This window comes from Equus quagga, chromosome 13 (assembly GCF_021613505.1).
Source record: "Equus quagga isolate Etosha38 chromosome 13, UCLA_HA_Equagga_1.0, whole genome shotgun sequence".
Classification (NCBI taxonomy): domain Eukaryota; kingdom Metazoa; phylum Chordata; class Mammalia; order Perissodactyla; family Equidae; genus Equus; species Equus quagga.
This window is the reverse complement of record NC_060279.1, coordinates 79323113-79342670: the sequence shown is the minus strand read 5'-3', so window position 1 is coordinate 79342670 and position 19558 is coordinate 79323113. Positions and strand designations below refer to the sequence as shown.

General features: G+C 61.1%; 1 protein-coding gene across 3 annotated transcripts in view; it reads left to right on the top strand.

Moving 5' to 3' along the window:
- Positions 1-6644: 6644 nt before the first annotated feature.
- The window catches only part of PIEZO1 (piezo type mechanosensitive ion channel component 1), a 66088-nt gene continuing 53174 nt past the window's right edge, over positions 6645-19558 (top strand). For all 3 annotated transcript variants that reach the window (XM_046683776.1, XM_046683777.1, XM_046683774.1), the window contains exon 1: positions 6645-7025. In XM_046683776.1, coding sequence (XP_046539732.1) covers positions 6962-7025 — 64 coding nt within the window. In that variant the 5' untranslated portion in view covers positions 6645-6961. The remainder of the gene's footprint in view (positions 7026-19558) is intronic.

Here is a 19558-nt window from a genome sequence, read left to right as displayed (position 1 = left end):
TGTGACCTCACTGTATATGGCCACACTGAGCTGGTTGCTTGGCAGCCACTGTCAGTGGTCAGCCCTTCGAAATGGCATCTGATAAAGGCACTGGCCTCGCACCCACTCTGGAGGGCTGGGTGGCCCCAGGAGTGCAGTGTCACCTGAGACAGAGCCCTGGAGAGCCCCCAGGCTTGTGGCCCCAGGTGGTTACACCCTGAGAGATCAGGGCTGTCACAGAGAGATGCTGGAGGCACCTGGGGCAGCCACGGCAGAGCATGGTATTGCCTGGGCAGTCAGGAGGGCTGGCAGATCAGGGACTTCAGAGGTGTTCCCAAAGAATGAGGGGAAGTTTGCGGAGAAGGTAGGGGGATGGCATTCCAGCAGGGTGTGACAGAGAGCAAGACACTGGCGATTTCAGCAACCCTACATGGTTGGCGCAGGTGTGCAGAGGATGGGGCAATGTGGTGGGTGGCCACAGCACCGGAACAGGGTGCCGAGACCCTAGGGGTGGCTGGGGCTGACGAAGACCATGAGGAGAGGGGTGAAGTGGTCAGGCTCCCTGTGCCTACCTGCCTCGGGCGTGATGCTCAGAGCCTCATGTCTCCCTCCTCTGCTCCCAGCCAGGGGCCCCCAGGCAGGAGGGGATGCTCTTCCACCTGCTCCTCCTCGCCAGTGCTCTGCTCCAGCAAGCTGGGGCCTGCTGCCCACTGTCCACCTGCAACTGGCAAGGGACACTTTCCTTCCTTCCCTGAGCCTGAGCGAGTGGGCAAGTGACTTCCATCAGCAGGACCCCCGCCAGGAGCCAGTGGTCAGTTTCATGCCAGTGACATTAAGGAAAACCAGTATTACTGATGGGCCGGGATGGGCAACCAGCAGGAACCTGGAAAGGGCTCAGACTGAGGGGAGCGGGGGCTTTATCAGTGAGGCCTCCATTGTTGGGGAGCTTCCTGCAACTGAGGAAGGCGCAGGGTGTGCCCGGCCCTGCTCCACCCTGAGCTGACCTGGCAGCTCCAAGCCCAGCAGTGTGGGCAGGGAAAGGGCAGGCCCAGGGGGCAGCCAAGTTTGCACATAGGCTGCGCATTCCTCTTTCAGCTCCCACCAGGCCCCCAGGAGAGCCAGCCACTGTGGTGGGCCCAGATGCGAGGGTGGGTGAGTCAGCAAGGCTGGAGGAGGCCAGTGAGCACCGGGTCAGGGCTGCAGCTGCCCCGGAAGTCCTGGGTTTCTGTCCTGGCTTCCCTCGGGGTGTTGCTGGGGTGGTGAGATCTCGGGATTTCCCACGACGTGTTTCTTGGCTGCTGAGAAACAGGCGCATCCTCCCCCTCAGCGCCTGGCTCAGAGTGGCTGAGTGGGACTGGAAGGAATGAATCCTCCACACGGAGAGGCCCCATGAGTCCTTGCAGCCAGCCCAGGTTTTCCTGCTGTGCGTCTCCCTGCCTGAGCCCTCTCTCCAGTACCCCTGGGGGCGGCAGACAGTGGGTAGGTCATTCACAGACTGCCCTTGAGCTAGGCGCTTTCCTTCTCTGAGCTCAGTTGCTTCATGTGTTAGAAACCCTTGAGTATTATTGGTTTTCTTTTTTTTTTTCCTGAGGAAGACTGAGCTAACATCTGTGCCAATCCTTCTCCACTTTATGTGTGAGTTGCCGCCACAGCATGGCTGATGAGTGGAGTAGGTCTGCAGCCAGAATCCAAACCTGAGAAGCTGGGTGCTGAAGCCGAACATGCAGAGCTTAACTGCTACGCCCCTGGTTTTCTCTAAAGCTATTGGTGCCCTGCTGACCCCTGGCCCCCAGATCCTAATCGATGGAGGAGGTGGTGGCCCATCTTACGCATCCTTCGCCTCTTTGCACATCATGCTGGGCACTGGCTGGAACGTGTGGATGAGCAGAGCCCAGGGTACCCTGAGGTTGGCCAAGCAGGAGGGACTCCCTAACTCTCACCAGACCAGGAGTTCCTCGCGTTTCCGTGCTGGCGTCAACCTGTTTCCTCTGTTCCTTCATTCACCTGCTTTGAGCAAGTATTGATGCTGGACATTTTTCACAGCCTTCCCCCCAATATAATCCTAAAAACCACCTGGACGGTGGAAATGATCCCATTTCCCAGGGAAGCCACACTGCAGCTCACTCTCCCTGACCTGGCCTCTGCTCTCGACTGCCCCTGCCACACCCTCATCTTTGCCTCGACCCCACTGCTGCCAGCGACGGTCATCCTTCTGCTCCCTCCCAGGCAGAGCTGGAGAGGCAGCAGACGCTGGCCTGGGCCAGGCTATGGAGGGCAGAGCAGGGCCGTCAGTCTTAGCTGTGTGTGTTACCTCTCTGAAGTCCCTCACCTTTGCTTGCCCTGCTAGCTGGTCAGCCTCAGGGGACACTAGACATGATCAGGTTCATGGCTGCAGCTCCAGGCCGTGTCTGCTGCTCAGGGGCAGGCCATCAGCCCCTGCTCTCCTTTGGCCCTCCTGTCATCCTGTCCAGCCAGACCCCAGTTTTACTGCTGAGATGGGAGGAGGAAAACAAGCTTCTGAAAGTTGGGTTCCCATGGAAAATGCTGATTGATTTCTCATCCGGCCCCCTTTACCAGCAGCTCCCTCTCCGGGTGTGGGTGTGAGTGCCGCCTGACTCCTTGTAGCCGTTTGTAAAGAGCTCCTGGCTGCAGGCACCTGTTGGCATGTTTCTGCGTAGTGGGTTCCAACTTCTAACCCTCCACCTCAGCCAGCGCCGAGGCCAGCAGGCAGGTTCCAGACCTGACCTGGAGCCATGGGTGCAGAGCCAAGCGCCACTGCTGACTCTGGTGCAGTTACGTCCTGCAGGGGACAGCTGAATGCTGGGCCTTCGGGCAGCAACAAAGCAGAGTCACCAGGCCAATTCTAGATTGGTGGCAGGTGGGTTGGAGGGGACAGTTTGACGGCCAGCCCTGTGCCCGGGTGGAACGTGTCCCTTACAAGAACCCTGGGATCTGCTGACGGGAGCAGGATGTGGGCTAACTCTCCGCTGGATCGATTCCTGTTCTCCGTTTCCAGGAAGAGGGGCCGGGGAAACTCAGTGGGAATGTACTCAGGGAAATAAACAAATAACTCGCCCAATCTCATCAGGTCTCTGGCCAGGAGTCAGGAAAACAATATTTGGAAGAAACAGACAACATCGTTGCCAATCTTCATCTTTTTGCTTGAGGAAGATTGTCCCTGAGCATTTTAACCATTTTAAGTGTACAATTCAGTAGCATTAAGTACATTCACAGTGTTGTGTAACCACCACCATTTCCTGAACTTTCTCACCATCCCAAACAGAAACTCTATACCCATTAAGTAATAATTCCCCTTGCCTCCTCCTCTCAGCCCCTGGCAACCTCGAATTTACCTTCTATTTCTATGAGCTTGCCTTTTCTAGATGCTTTAGATAAGTGGACTCCTACCCTCTTTGTCCGTTTGTGTGTGACTTCTCTCACTGAGCACCATGCTTTCGAGGCTCCTCCACGCTGTAGCCTGTGTTGGTGCTTCACTCCTTTTTACGGCTGAACCACATTCCATGTATGGATGGACCACATTGTATCTATCTGTTCAGCCATTTGGGTAGAGTCAAGCAACAATGATTATATTACCCTTGGGGACAAATTAACCTGAGTCATCAGGTCCCCTCAATGACACGCTTGCCCGGCCCCTCCTCTCTCCCTGGGGGACCTGGCCACTCTTGCTCATCCAAGACTAAATTACTATCTTAATCCACAATGAGGAGCCTCACAGGACCCCGAGCTGGGGGGTGGCAGGACAGAAGTGGCTTTGGACTTGGAATCAGGAAAGCTGGCCTCGAGGCCTGGCTTGTCCTTAGGCAATGACTTCCCCTTCTGGCTCCTGTGTTCTCATCTGCAAAGGGGGTCTGATTAGAACTGAACGGATTGGCTGGGCTGCGGAACAGGCTGGGCTCCCCGCTGCCTCCTGCCTGGCAAGTAGGCAGGTCAGGAAGTTCTTCTGAGAATCTGTCCCCACTGTGCTCATCTTAAATTTATTTTGTGAATAGACTGATACATGTATATAGCAAAAAAATCAAAACAGCGCAAAAGAGTATTTCAATGACCATATGCTCCCTCCCAGAGACAGGGTCCGGGCAGGGGGCTTGTGGGCAGGCATGCTGCTTTCTCCCAGTTGTAATACTGTATCTTAGAGATTCTTCCATTGCTATGCTCGGGGAGTGCTGGATTCTCTTTAACAGCTGTGCAGCAGGATACACTGTAACTTATTTCGCAGCTCCTGTGGATGGACAGTTACTTTTTTTCCTAGTCTTTTGCTACTCACAATTCTTAGAGCAGACGTTCCAGCAGACCTGCAGGGCAGGTTCTCAGATTTCCCTGTCTCTTTGTAGCCGCTCTTTCAGGGCCAGACCACGCGGGAAGCACTGGGAGCCGCTGGAGCTGGGTGGGTCTGGGGGCTGTGGGCCCGGCCGCTCTAGGGCTCTCCTCCCCTCCTCCCCATTCCCCAAATGCTCCTGCCTCCCCGCCCGCCTCCCCCGGCCCCCGCCCTTGCTCTTGGGAAAGAGTCTAAAACCTTATGTCCTAAGCCTTAGAAGGACTTAGCTTGAAAGACTGGTTTTTAAACTTTTCTCTTTTTTTGCATTGAAACCCTTTATACAAACAAGATTGTCTCACGCCCCCCACATGTAAAACAGCTGCTCCCACTGACACACCAGAGTGGGTGGGGCGGAGGCTCACGCGAGTCTTCCTTCCTACCTGTGCACGGATTTGAAAATCCCTTGTTTAGGGTGTTGCTGCTAATGCTGAGTGGACAGCTCTCTGAGACTGTCCACCTCAGCCCTCTTATTTTACTCCTGAGGGCAGAGCCCAGAGAAGGGCCCGCACAGAGGTGAGGATGCCTGCCCAGGATTCACCCGCTGCCCCTCTGCCCTGGGCAGGTCTGCCTTCCGACACTGTGGGCACTTCACTAAAAGGTGGTGTGTCTGGGGGGTCTGCCCTGAGCAGGTGAGGGGGAGTTGGATGGTTGGGATTGGGGTCAGTGGACCTGTGCAGGTCGCTATCAGTGTCCCCAGAGGGGAGCCCCCAGCTGCCCCCATGATTATAAGGGCAGGACAGGCGGAGGAAAGGGTGAGAGGAGCCCTAACCCTGCCGCAGTGTCTCTTCTGCCCATGTCCACTGCTGGCTTCCAGGTGAGCCTTTCTCTCTCTTTTCCTGCCCTCCCTGTGCCAGGCCACAGCCTGATTAAGAAGGATGATGGGGGATAACTGAGGGGACAGATGGCAGTCCCTCATCGGTTACGTGTTACTTCTCAGTCCACTTTGACATGGTTCCTCTTAGTACTTCACAACTCCACCGCTTGGGGCCCCCACCCAATCTCGGAGATGTTCCCTGAGCACAGAAAGGAGGGAGGCCTCCCGGGCCAGGGAGCCAGCAGCTGGTGGCACCCATGTGTGTTGGCCTTTTGGTCATCTCCGTTGATGCGGATGCTGCTCGGAGACCCTGGCCACCACCCCTGACAAGGGATGACCCAAGGCAGCCAGATCCGGCCTTACCTGGGGGGCAGCTCCAGCTGTCTGTACCAGAGGCTGGGAACAGGCAGCCTTTGCAGGCGGCTCCTGGGACCCCCAATCAGCAGGACCCCACATCTCCAGCCTCCTTCTGGCTCTGCCCTTGGGAGGAGCTCCGAGGCTACAAGTCTCGAGGGACCTAGAAAAAGTCCAGGGTCAGATGGGACCGCAGTCAGGAGTTACGAGGCTCCAGCAGGCAGGAGGAGAGGTGGGGAGGCCAGTCAGCACCTAAATGCCAGACTTCATCAAGTCCACATTTCTGGCCTTTGAAGAGTGGGAGAGTCTGGGCCTGTGTACAGCCTGGCACCAGTCGCTGGTGGGGAGCTGGTCAGTGCTGGGCATAGGCTCTTGGGGTCCCCACCCCTCAACCTTGCTCTTTCCCTACACAGAGAGTCTGGGACCCTGGCCTGAGTCCAGCCACACTGTGGGCTCTGCCTCTCCCTCTGTGGGGCCCTTCCCCCTCTCCTTTCCGAGCCACCTCAAGGGTGGCAGAGGCCCAACCTAGTGGCCTGGGTGAAATGCCGGCAACCCTGGACTCAGCCCTGGCCTGTCCACTCAAGGGGCAACAGGCCTGGCGGGTGCTCTGGCTGTCATCACTCCACTTTGCGATTAGGGCCAAGCTGAAGGTGGCTGCCGGCGCGGCTGGAGCGGCGGGGCCTCCCATCCGACCCCTAGACTGGTTGTGGCACTGGCACTGCGGGCGGGCCCCGAGCCACCTCGCGGTCCCCAGGGGGCGCTACGACTTCACATCTGTGGGAGCAAAGCGAAAGTCGCTCCTGACACGCGGGGCGCAGTTGCGCGTGGGGTACTGCCCGGGGAGGCCGGGCACTAGGGAACCGGTCTTTGGCGCTCGGCCGGGGCCGCTGGAGGAGAAGGGCCGCCCCCGCGCGCACACCGAGCCGCGGCGCCAAGGCTATTGGGGATGGGGTTCTTCTGGGACGTGCGCCCCCCGGCCGGGGGTCTCCTGTCCGGCTTGCCAGCCCCGGCCGGGAGGGCTGGCTGGGCACGCGGGCCGCGTGGAGCCGCGTGGAGCCGCGGAGGGGGTGGCGGGCGCGCCGGGCCGTCGGGGGAGCGCGGAGGCGGGCCCGCGGCTGAGGGCGGGGGCCGAGCTTATAAAGGCCCGCGGGCGGGCGGGCGGGCGGAGGGAGGGAGGGAGTTGCTAAGCCGCCGACCGGCCCTGCTCGGCCGCCGAGAGCCGCGCGCTGCGCTCCGCCGCGGGGCAGGGCTGACGCCGCAGCGGACGCGGGCCCCGGCCGTCGGCACCGGAAGGAGGAGAAGGAGGAGGAGGGCGCGGAGGCGCTCGGGTCCCCGCCGACCAGCCGGGGGTACTGGCCGCGGCGCTCCGCACGTGCGGCGACCCGCCCTGTGCGCCATGGCGCGTCGGCCCCGGTTGCCGGGTGCCGCCCCTTAGCGCCGAGGCGGCCCAGCGACCCCGGGACCCGGGACCCCCGGGCATGGAGCCGCACGTGCTCGGCGCTCTCCTCTACTGGCTGCTGCTACCCTTCGCGCTCCTGGCCGGTGAGTGGGGCGGGCGCGGCGGGCTCTGGGCTGGGACAGGGGCTGCGTCCCCGCTCCCTACTTCCCGGCCGGGCAAGGGCCGTGCGCGGGCGGGCGCAGAGATTCCCCGGGACGCGCGGCCCTGGGCGCCCGCATTCCAGAAGCATGAGAGCGCCGGGGAGGCCGGGGCGGCGCGGGCGGCCTCGGCGGGGTCCCCGTCCGAGCGCCGGGCTGGGAGGGCGGCAGCGGGTGGCAGAGGGATGGCACCCCGGCACCCACGGGAGCGGGAGGCGAGTGCCCCCGAGAGCGCGGCTGGTGCCTTCGCCCGGGGCGCTGGAGAGGAGGGTCGCCGGCCAGGGAGGAGATTGTCTGCCCCTATGGGAAGGGCCGGAGTGCTGGTGAGGGGGGCACGAATCTCTTTTTCTCTTTCGTGTTTAAAAAAAAAAAGCGCAAACTTGCATCATGACTTCCTGACCAATCTTGGAGAAGGCGGGCTTCCTGCCTGGAGCTGTTTAATCTGGATCCTGCAGAGCACAACTAACGTCCGTGCCCTGGGCTCAGGCCCTCGCTCTTCCCCTTCCCGTCCCCACCCCGCCAGCCGGACTGGGGCAGGCCCAGGCTTTGGAAAGAATAGTCCGGGTTCCTCCCTGCCCGCCGGCCCTGGCTTGCTCCCTGGGTTGGGTGGGAGAACAGCCCCTGGAGGCTCTGGCTTTAGGATCAGAGCTGGGTGTCCCCAACTCTGGCATCAGTGTCCCCTGCTGGCCGGGTCATCGGTGCCCCTTCCGAAAAGCATGTCGCTGTGGTTCTGTCCTCTGCACCCTTCCCTGCGGCCACTGTGCTGAGAGCACAGCACCCAGGAGCTCATCCCACCCCTTGCCCAGCCCCCAGCCCCCTCCATGCCGGGCTGTCCTAGTGGCCGTGAGCTGGACAGTCTCATTAAATTAATTCACTGAAAGATAGAGTGGTTTGCATTGTGAAAGTCTGTCTGTTGGGTGGAAATCCTTCAGACCATGGCGGGTGGGGGTGTTTTTATTCTGAAAGCCTTTCCAGAGCCTCTTCAATCACTCCAGGTAGGCCTCTGCCAGCGTCTATTACAGGTCAGAGTAGACACCCCGTGGGCCAGGAATGCAGGGGACCCAGAGCAGCCTGCACTGTGGCTCCCAGACAGACCATGTTTTGATCTGTAGCAGAGAAAGGTGGTGAAGCTTGGGGACATTTTCAGGACAGGAATCAATGAAAACCATTGAGGCCGGAGAGGAGGGTCTGAGTCAGCCCTTGTGTGGACAGACAGCCTGGGCTCTGCTCCGGAGAGCGCAGGGTCAGCCGGCTGTGCTCTGTGCCGGCTTGGTTTCCTCCTCGGGCCTCTAGACAGCCAGACGGTACAAACAAGCAGAACAGACTCAGCTAGAGGTCGGTGGAGGAGCTGGCAGTGTTGGGGGGAGTGACAGGGAAGGCTCTCAGAAGAGCAGGTTCACCCCTGCTGGCCGCACCTGCAGCCCCCTGAGCACAGGGAGGGGACCGGTGAGGCCTGTGAGGCCTGGGGGGAATCGGAGCTGGGCTCCTTCCTGAGGGGCGGCTCCCCGGTGGTGGAATCTCATGGTGCAGGGTCGGTAAACTTTTTCTGTAACGGGCCCCCTAGTAAATGTTTTCACATCACGAAATCTTCTGATATTTTTTCCAACCATTAAAAAATGTAAAACCACTCCTAGCTTGTGGGCTGTACCCAAACAAGTGGTGGGGCCAGATTTGGCCTGAGGGCTGGAGTTTGTTGATCCATGAATTAGCCGGGGGTCCCGGATTCTTCCCGGGTTCTTCCGGCTCTCTGGTGGCAGCTCCCGCCTCTACAGGCACTGGGCGGGGTGGGCCGGGGACCATTCTCTGGTCCTCTGGATGCTGCGCTGGCGCTCACGTGGGGTTCCCACCTGGGCCACAGTAGAGTCACCTGAGGGAGCTTGTTGATGAATTCTCTGTACTTCTTGCTCAGTTTTTCTGTGAACCTAAAACTGCCCCCAAAATAAAGTCTATTAATTAAAAAAATAATAAAGCCTGCTATCCGGGCCACGCCCACCTGGGTTCTGTGCCGCGTGTGGGGCGGGCTGCAGAGTTGTTTCTTGAGCTCTGGGGGAGGGTGACGTGGAGCCGCCAAGGCGCTGCCCAGCGACACCTGAGACTCTGGCGCTGGCTCCCGCAGGCATGGGCAGCTCCCGAGGGAGCCTCGCACCGTCCTGCTGATGTCGAGGCCCGCCGGCCTGGCTGGGGTGGGGGGGCTGTTTGCTCCGCTGTCTTCTGAGGCTAGAAAGGGTGAGTTCTGCATGTTTTGGAAGTGAGAGACGGGTGTGTCTAAAGCCTTCAGAGGAGATTAGTCAGACTGGTGCCCTATGCTGGCTCGGGCAGCAGCCGAGGCGAGGGTCTGAGTCATCCTGGAGTGCCCTCAGCCCCACACCACTCCCTGTGCAGAAGCACTGCCCGGACAACGAAGAGAACGCTCTTCCTCGTGGCAGAGACTCCCCGACTCCCCCTGGGAGGGGTGACGCTGCCTCATCTCACCTGGGGGGTCTGGACCCAGAGCTGGAATCTTCGAGAGGGATGTCGGGCTGGGCGTCTTGTGATTCCCACAGGACAGGCCGTGCCTCCTGACTCTTGACCTAACCGGGGCAGCCAGGAACAAACAACGGAGCCGAAAGGCAGGTGGTTAGAACAGGAACCTCCTCGCCGACGGCGGAAACAAACCCGGTGCCGCAGTGTCGCTTCGCCTTGTAGGACCAGCCTCCCTGGCAGGCCCGCCCACCGCACACAGCCAGCCCCTGCGCCAGACTCATTATCACTGAGAAGTGCTGCCGTTTAGAATGGGGACACTTCCTCCTTTTCGTGGTGTTTCCACCAGCGCTGACTCAACACCCCTGTGAGGCAGGCAGGACGGGGTCCTCTCGACGAGACAGCGGAGGCCTGGACGCACGGCCTTGTTCGTGTGCAGGTGTGAGATCCAGGACTGCCCAGTAGCCCCTTGGGGGTGAACCATGCTGGGCTCTCAGAGCCAGCTTAGGTGTGGTCTGTCCCATCCAGAGGCCACACTCTGCGGGTGCCACTAGGAAGGAGAGCACCCAGGACTGGTGGCCTCAGAGCTGGGGCAGGCCCTGCTTTCCTCTGGGGAAGGGATGCTGCCTTGGTGTTGGCCCCCCAGGAAGACTGGATGAGTCAGCAAGACTGAGGCGCCTGGTTGACAGGACCGAAAGGGGGTGTGTGCACGTGTTTGAGGGAAGGGTGGGGGTCCACCCAGAAGCTGAGCATGGTTCACCTGTGGCCATCCCTCTGGGGTCATCCTGCTGGCAGCCAGGCCTGGAGAGCCCCGGGCCCCACAGGGAAGGGTCCTGCAGAGGAAGTGTCGTGGCTGTGGGTGGGAGGAGTGCCCAGTCTTGCTCCTGGCCGCGTGGGGCGGGCTGCTTCCTGGGTGGCGTCTCTCCCATTCTGACTTGGCACTGAATTTGCTTTCGGTCCTCAGAGATGGAGAGGAGGAAGGGCGGCCTCCTCGACCTCACCTTGAGGGGCCCCATCCGCCCTGAACGCAGCCGCCGGGGCCCGCCTTCCTGGCCATCCTGAGATGGGGCCATCCCCGAGGAGTCACAGAGGTCCCCTTCCTGCCACCACAATCTTCAGCCCCCCGGTGCGAGCCACCTCTTATGGGAAGCGATGCATGGCCACTCTGGTCCTCAGAAATCCCCTTTTCCTTAGAATTCAACAAAAGTTGGTCTTTGTCATCTATTTTCGAAATATATAGACATTTTTTTATGTGGATTCTTTTTTGACGTAGATTCTTTCCCTCTGGTTACCAAAGCAGTTCTGTGCTTCCTCGTGGTGAAGACGCAGGCGTCACAGAAGCAGCTAACATGGCGCACAGGCTGCCCGGCAGCGCCCGCGAGGAGTGTCTGCTGCGTGCTTTCCCTCAAGGGGAGTAGGGTGGCCGTGTCCCTGTCCCCAGCTCCTTGTCCCTCTCAGTTTGAGACTGTCCTGGGGGGTGGGGCAGGACCACCTGCTCTACCCTTGAGCTCTGTCCCACCCTTGACCTTTGAACTCCTCTGGCTCAGCCTGTTTTCTGGGTGAGGAACCCGGCTTGGCGACGTTTGGCTTGGGGACGGGGATTCACGCCCCCACCAGATCAGGGGCAGGAGGGATGAAGCTGAGGGTGGAGTTTTTCCTTCTCCAGGCAGGTGAGTTCCACACCTCCTGCTGGCAGGATGTCAGTTTTGGGGGCCCTGGGGTGGAGTTCCAGGTCAGGGCAGGCCGCATTGGGGAGGGAGAGGTCGTGGGCGGCAGCAATCTCTGTGCTTCTCTGAACTTGCCTCACCCCTTCTCTGGGCCTCAGTTTCCTCCCCTGTAAACGAGACAGTGAAAACTGGGAGGCTGCTCCAGCTCTCTGGGCTCCCCGTCCCCGGCCGCCCGGGGCAGGGCCGCCCTCCCACGCCGGGCGCAGAGCACTTTCCCAGATGTTCGGCTCCCGGCCGGAGTGCTGGCGGCCGACGGCCAGGTCGGGCCTCCGGGGAGCCGCGTGAAGGGGCCACCCACCGCTGGGGTCCGCGCGCACGGGGCTGCCAGGCCAGCCAGGGGCGTTCCCGGGGACTGCCGGCCCCCCGCGCCCCGCCGGTTCCTGCGCGCTCCCGCGGACCCTGCCCGCGCCTCCCGAGTTCATTCAAGCGTTCGCTCATCCGGGTCTCGAGGGCCCAGCTCTGGGCGGGCGCCAGGAGCCGACGTCCTGGTTTAGGGCCAGTGGTGGCGGCGTGGGAGGGGCTGGGCTCATTCTTCTCCTTCTAACCAGCCCGCGGTTTCCTGGCCGCCGAGGGAGGTCTGGGGTCCCGCCAGCTCGCGGCGCTTTGCTTCTGGAAGTGCCTTTGCTGGGCTTCACCGCGCTTCAGCGCACATGGGAAAGAGATGGCGCAGCAAATAACGCCCGACAAGACGGGGTCCCCAAACAGCGCCCTGCAAGACGGGGTCCCCAAATAGCGCCCTGCAAGACGGGGTCCCCAAATAACGCCCTTCAAGACGGGGTCCTTAAATAACACACTACAAGATGGGGTCCTCAAATAACGGGCTACAAGATGGGGTCCCCAAATAATGCCCTGCAAGACGGGGTCCCCAAATAATGTGCTACAAGACGAGGTCCCCAAATAATGCACTGCAAGATGGGGTCCCCAAATAGCACCCTGCAAGATGGGGTCCCCAAATAATGTGCTACAAGACGGGGTCCCCAATAGTGCCCTGCAAGACGGGGTCCCCAAATAATGCCCTACAGAATAGGGTCCAGGCTGAGCAGGACTGTGGGTAGGTGAGCCCCAGAGGAGGCCACTCTGCTGGAGGGAGAAAAGTCGGCAGCCAGGCTGGGGCAGGGCAGGGTAGCAGTTCCAGGCCCCAGACCAGGGCAGCCCCCACAGTTGGACTCTGTCTCTAGAAAGAGCCGGGTGGGTGGCCTGGTGGATGGGGGTGCTGTGGGGGTGTGTTTCCTTCAGGGCTCCAGTGCTGGATGGGGTGGGGTAGGGAGATTGGGCCTGGAAAAGGGCTGGAGGGACCCGAGACTGGAACCCCTCCCCTGTTCTGATTTTTATTTCGTTTTAATTGCACAAATAATCTATGAATGCTTTCCATAAGACAGTGAAATGCTAGATAAGGTTAAGTTCCGCTTTTAACCTTAAGCCTGCCCGCCCCTCCCCTGTTCTCAGAAGGAAGCCTCTGGTTTGCCCGTTTCCAGGCCTGTCTGCTCCTGTCGAAGCAGAAATGTGTCTGCCGTCGCAGCCGCAACACCGCCACTCAGTCTCCCCTCTCCCTCCCTGTGTGGCGTCGAGGTTACTGGGGTGCCCCTCCTGGGAATTTAGGTGGCTCCCAGGTCTTTGGAGTCACAGTAATGTCCCCCTCTGTTGCTCATGGGGAGTGTTTCTCAGGGGTGGAAACAGGGTCAGGATCCTCCCATTCTGTGGATGAGCAGACAGGCTGAGGCCGGTGGCTGCGATCAGCCCTGGGGGAGGCTGCCAGTCGGGGAGATGAGAACCACCCCAGGGCGATGGGGCAGTGTCCGGGCCAGCCCAGCCCCTGGGTGACGCCAGGGCACCCTCAGGCCGACGTGCGTAGCCTCCCGCGTCCCTGCAGCCGTCTCGGGGCCTCTGCTGAGTGGGGTGGGTCAATTTTTCTGGTGTGTTTTAATAACATAATTATAGGGAATATTTTTAGGTTCCCTCTAACGGGCCGGCTGTTTACCAGGCTCCGATCTGCACACTGTTTTTCTCCATAAGTATATATAGCTGGGACCACTTCTCCTTCCTCGGGTTCCGGCTAAAGAGGGACAGTGGCTGCCTCGGCCACCTCCTGTGGTTTCCTTTGCTCGTGAATGGGCGGCTGAAGTGGGCCCAAGAGCCAGCCGGCTCCCGCAGAGCAGGAGGGGGACTGGGGCCGACTGAGAGCAGGAGGGGGCGTCCATCCGTGAGGTGGGGGTGGGGGGCTTGGGGAGGAGCTGCCCCCTGCAGGGAGCTGAGCTGGGCGAGGGACACGCGTCCTCAGGCCCCATCCCAGCTGCCCCCGTCTCGGCTCCGGCGCCAGCAGGGCCCAGGTGTGCCAGCTAGGCCTCTGCCTCCCCAGCTCTCCTGCCTCCTCCCTGGATGGCCTTCCTGTGGATCTCTGGGGGAAAGGAAGAGAACAAAACTGCTACGTAAACAGATTCCTCAGGCCTGCAGGAGCAGCCAAAGGCTGTGACCGTGGCCGTGGTTGTGGCTGGCCCGGACGGGTGAAGCAGGAGGGGACCAGGGTGGGCTCCCAGGGCGGGGGGCCCTCTGAGGAGGAGCCGCAGCCTCAGGCCTGGGTCCTGGCCTCTCACCTCCTGGATCCGCTGCGGCCCCGGGTCCATCTCCCTCCCTCCCTTCCTCTCATTTACTTGATTTCTGTTTATGGTTAAAACACCACCTCATTTTAACAACATTAAAGGGGTTTTAAGAGGGAAAGGGAGCCACCGTCCCCCTGTCCTGTCCTAGCACTTCCAGCTTTCCTCCTTCGCATCTCTCCATCTGCCTGTGGCCAGGGGTGATAATGGCCACCATGACCCCCCACCACACAACACCATCGGCAGCTCCTGAGCACCAGGCTTTCTCCGCGCCTGTCTGTCCCCCATCTTGTGCTGTTTACAAGGAGCAGGTTGCCCGAACTGCCTGAGGCCACCCTGTGTGAGGCGCTGTGCTCGCCGGCAGGCCCCCCGTGCGCCCTGCTAACCAAAGTCCAGGTGGGGTTTACAAGCTGCCTTTCCGATGTGGATCAGGGGCAGCAGCTCCCCAGCCACCCGGGCTCTCGGCCCTCGGCCTCCATCTGCTCCTCTGGGCACTGGCTCTGCCTCTTCGTCCCTGAAGTTGTCTGGTCACCTCCTCCAGCTGACCAGTCACTTGGGCCCAAGCCTCTGCATTGTTTTTCCAACTCACTGTCCACTCTTCTCCCCAGCCCTCTGCAGCCTCCGCCCATGTCCACTGCCATTGTCTCCTCTGCTTGGACAGACACAGGGGCCTCTCCGCCCTCCTGCCCCAGGCTTCTGGCTCTGCGTCCAGATGTGTCCCACGGCCAGCTGGCCTTCCAGAGACATCTGAGCAGCTGTTCCTCCACATAAAGCCCCGAGAGCTGCCCACTGCCCACTGGGAAAACCCTGCTGCCTCAGCCAGGCACAGGGTCCCCGACGTTCTAGTGCCCCCTCAGAGCGAGTCCCTGCCAATGCCCCGCCTGCTGCTGGCAGCTGCGCTCCACAGTGAGCACCTTGACTTCCAGCAGGTGGGCGGTGGTGGCCACATGTCACGGAGGAGGACATGGGGGTGATATAATGGAGCTGGAGTGCCGATTGGCACCTGAGTTCTTGACGCTGACACTCCTGCCTCCCGGGGAGCCCGCGGGCCCCATGCCTTCAGCATGGCAGTGCACCTGGTGACCCCCCAGTTCCTTGCTCCAGCCATGCCTTGTCCCCACAAACCTCCAGCTTCTATCCTGTCCAACACCCCGAGATTGTCCTCACCTCGGTCCTGCGGGCTCTTCCCTTGGCCACCATCTTCCTGTGGCTGACACATGGTCCCTCTGCTGCCTTCTTTCGGGCATTCACTTGACACACATGTTTAGAGAACCTGCCGTGTGCAGGTCCTGCTTTGGGCTTTGGGGTCCGACATAATCCCATGGAGGACAGCGCCCAGTCCACGCAGTGTGTTTTCAGATGAGACATTGTGAGCGGACAAAGGCCTCATCTTCCATGTTCTGGGGGACGGGTTTTGACAGTTGAGCACGTCCATATAACCACCTCCCCAAACCAGATAGAGAATGCGTCTGCCCTGGGGACCCCATGCCCCCTTCCGGTCACCCCCCCACGACTCTCTGGCTTCTGTCACCCCAGTTAGTTTTGCCTGCATGTGGGGTTCACGTTCGAGGGGCCACCAGGGCCATGGCCTTCGTGTCTACTGCTGTCGCTCAGCGCGGTGTTTGTGGGAGCCGTCCAGGTGGCTGTGCCCGTGCATGGCTCCTCCATCTGCACGGGCCGCAGGTGCTTGTCCTGCCAGCACGAGGCTGCCAGCTGCATGTCCCTCTGTGCACACACTTGACTTTCATTCGCTCCTACACCCCTGGGCGTGGGGTTGCCTGGGCGTGGGGCGCACGGCTCACCTTGAGGACGCCGTGATTGCTTCTTCAGGTAGTGTCTTTACACCCCGAAGCGAGGCAGGGGGGCTTTGGGGCCCACACCCTCGCCTGCACATGGCGTGTGGACCTCTGACTTCAACCTGTTCGTGGGCACGAAGTGGCGTCTCCTGTGGCTCTAACCTGCCTCACTCAGGTGCCGAGTGATGGTCATCACCTTCGACATCTTCTCTGGGAGGTGTCTCTAAAAATATTTCACCCATTTAAAAAAATTGGATTGTCTTTTTATTTTTGACTTGTGGGAGTTCTTTACAGGTTCTGGGTTTAAGCTCTTTCTCAGCCACATGTCCTGCATGTGCTTCCCTGCCTGTGGCTGACCGGTCCTAATTATTTTCTTAATAGTGTTTTTAAGAGCAGGTGTCTTTAATTCGAAGTCCTGCTAACTGGTGACCTGCTCTGTTTAAACGGTCAGCTTCCTGCCAGAAAGTCCTCTCTCCTCCCCCATCGAGGGGGCGGCTGTGGCCGGGTGCTTGGCAGGCAGGGGCCTCTCAGTGTTTCCTGATGGGTGGCCGCTCCGCCCAGGCTGGGCTGGTCCCCACTTCCTCCAGGCCCTGCCCTGTGCTTCCTGCTTCCCGCCTGCGTCCTCCTGCTCAGCCCCCCACCCCTCGTCTGCCTGCTTAGCCCTCAGACCCTCTCAGCTCCCCTCCCAGGGCCTTTGTCCCCCTGTCCCAGGGCCACCCGTTTGCTTGCCCCTCTTGTCCTGGGTGTCTCCGGCCTGCCTGGGTCTCATGCCCTGTCTTCAGCGTGGCCTCCCCAGGCCCCCTGTTGGATGGAGCGTGCTCCTTTTGGCTACTGCACTGTGACCACCTGGGCTCCTGATCTGCCTGCTGTTCCCAGGGGCACAGGGACCGCTCGGTATAATGCCTGACTTTCCCTCTTCTGGCTGTCCCCCTCGGACAGACTCCGCACGTTGGACCCTGAGTTCAGGGACAGGATGCTCTCAGGGCTCCACAGCACTACCCCCAGGTGCTTTGGCAAGTGTGGCGTCTGGGCATCCCGCGCAGCCTGGCGCTGGGGCCTGTCCTGTCTGACACCAGGCAGCCCCATGTGTCCCAGTGCTCTCCCAGCCTCTCCCCAGTAGAAGGGCTCCTGTGAGTCCTCGGCAGCACGGCCACATTCCTCATGGGCCAGCACCGCGTCCTGCTCCCTCTTCTGTCCCCTCGGCCCTCAGGCCAGCTCAGAGCCTGGCCCTGGCCGCACAGCCATTGCTCCTCCGCTCTCTGCAGAGCCATCTTGCTGACCATGCCTTGCTTCTTCATTGATGTCACCCTGCCTGGTCAGGGCCAGGCCGGCCACTGCCCGATCCTGCGGGTGGGAAGTGGACGTAGGCGGAGGCTGTGACACGCGGACCCTGCTTGAAGCTGCGCCCTCTGATGCTCCGGGTCTCAGGGTCACCCCGCACCCGGCTCCCAAGCCCCAGCTGTGACACTTCCATCCTGCTGTGGGAGCCGCGTAATCAGTGGGCGCAGACCTTCCAGCCAGGGAGAGGCGGCCAGGAGGGCCCTAATCTCTGGAGGTCAGGAGGGGGCTTGGTGGTGCTGAGGAACCTGGAGGACCGAGGGGCAGAGGCTTGAGGCCCTGTGTGGGCCCCGGGGTGGTGCCTGAGGGGGCCCTCGTGTGGGGCAGCCTCATTCTTCAGGGGAAGCCATGTGATCCTGGCACCTGTTTGCTCCGTGACCTCGGCCAGGACCTCCCCTGCTCCAGTGTCCCCATCCTGACAAATGGGCAGATAGTATGACGGCAGGAGAAGGAGGTCAGCACAGAGGCCAAGTGTTAGAGCATCTCTGGCCCAGAGGAGGCTCCACACGGGTCCTGGACACTGGAGGGTGGGGGTGAGCTCAGGGTCCTGTGTCCCTGTGTCCTCTGCCTGAGGAAGCCGGGGGACGCTGGGTGCCCTTCTGCCCCTGGGATTGCAGGTGGAGACACCTGCTAGGGCTGGGGGGTGGGGGCCGCCGTTCTCAGTCCTTCTACAGTGAGGCCTGGCTTATGCTGAATAAACAAAACCCAGGCAGCAGCTCACAGGGAGGGAGCCCGTGCTCACTCCCAGCGTCTCGCCTCCCACCAAACCATCTCCTGTCCACACATCTCTGGATTGTTTCTGGATCGAGGCCCGTCTTCTCCCTTTCCATCTCCTCTCATGCCCCTAAATTGGGCAGACATCACGTCCCGGTTCCCCATGCGGGGGTGCCCCCCCTCAGCTCTCTGCTCTCGGCGGCCGTCCTGTCCCTCTCTGTCTGCCCAGGGTCCCCATCGTGGAAACACGTAATGAAGGGCAGGACGCCAAGAGGTATTGGCAAGGACCAGGGGCCCATGCTCCTCTAGAGGCCCGCTCTGAACCGAGGAGCCCCAGCTGGGAGGACCCCCCAACCCTCAGGGGTGGAGGCTGCACGAGGCAGAGGGAAGAAGAGTAATTGCTGCCTCCAGAGGAGGCTCCAGAAGCTTCTGGGCTGGACAGGCCATATCACATTCCAGAGCCTGCGAGACACTTCCAGGCCTCCCGAGGGGCCGGGAGCCGGCAGGGTGTCCAGCGGTGTCTTCAGGAGCCTGCGGGGCGGGCGAGGCCCGTGTGGGGGCTGTGGCTTTCTGGACGGAGTGGGCCCTGTCAGGGAGGACAGTGCTGCCGAGGGGCAGGGGCAGGTGCGTCCTGTCCAGGTGGCCTCAGGAGCTTGTGCCTTGGCACGGGTGACTTAAGGACGAGGTGGGAGCTGCCGAGGGTCACCCCTCAGAGAGGAGGGGATGGCAGGGCATTGGAACTATTTTATGGGGAAAGGAGCTGGGGCACCATGCTTCCTCTGTACCCTCTGCCAGACCTGGCCTGCTTCTCGCAAAGCCCGGCCTGCCTGGGGCAGGGCCGTCGTGTGAGATCCTCCAGAGACTCCATCCCTGGCCTGTCCGTTGGTCACTTGTAACTTGGGACTGGTTTCCTCCCTGAACAGTGCCCTTGGTGGTAGCTCCTGCCAGTGGCTGGGCCACACGGCCCCAGAGGCTGACTGGACACTGGACGATAAGTTGCATCCGCAGCTTCCTCACTGCCTCCGTGCAGGCGGCCAGGATTCCTGCCACTTCTTCCCAGTTCTGACACAGGCCTGGGAAATCAGCCCTTGGAGACACGAGATGCTGGACCCCGGGGTCTCGGTGGTGGTGGGATGGTCGTGCTAGCAGCCGAGTGGGGAGCCAAGCCTCCTGCTAGGCCGGCCCCAGGGCATCGGGGTGTTTGGACGTCATTGCCGCCTGTGTCACCACCGTGGCGCCTGTTCTGCCCCAGCCCCGCTCTGTGCAGGTGAAAGGTGGGGCCCACTGGGGCAGCCTTGGGACCTCTGCTGACTTCTGCCCTGTCCTGAACACTGTCACTGGGGTGCTCCAGAGTGTGGCCGTGCTGGGATTCAGGCTCGAACGTGCGTGGCCCCTGTGTGCCCAGCAGCTGCCGGGCAATGAGTGTCCTCAGAACCAGTGGGGTGGGAGGCAACACGTGCCTTCCTCTGTCTGCGGGGGTGGCGGGTACCTGTGGAGCAGAGGCAGTGGCCTGGAAAAGCTCCCAGGCCAAGCTTCTCGTCACCTTTCTCCTCCTGCCTCCAGCCGGTCCTGTCAGACATGGCTCCAAGTCCTAGCTCTGCTGCTGGGCGTCCTGGGGCAAGTTACTCAGCCTCTCTGGGCCTTGGACTCTCCACCTTTAGAAGTGGGACATACCAACCTGCTACTCTAGGCACCCAGTACCTGCAGCCACCCTTCCATCCACTGGCCCTCTCCACGCCCCACTTGGTTTAATTTCCACTCGTAAGATTATAGCCTGCCCTGTGTGGCCTCATGGCCCTGGGGACAACCTGCCAGGTGGTGTGGGTGGAAGTACCTTGCAAAATCCACCT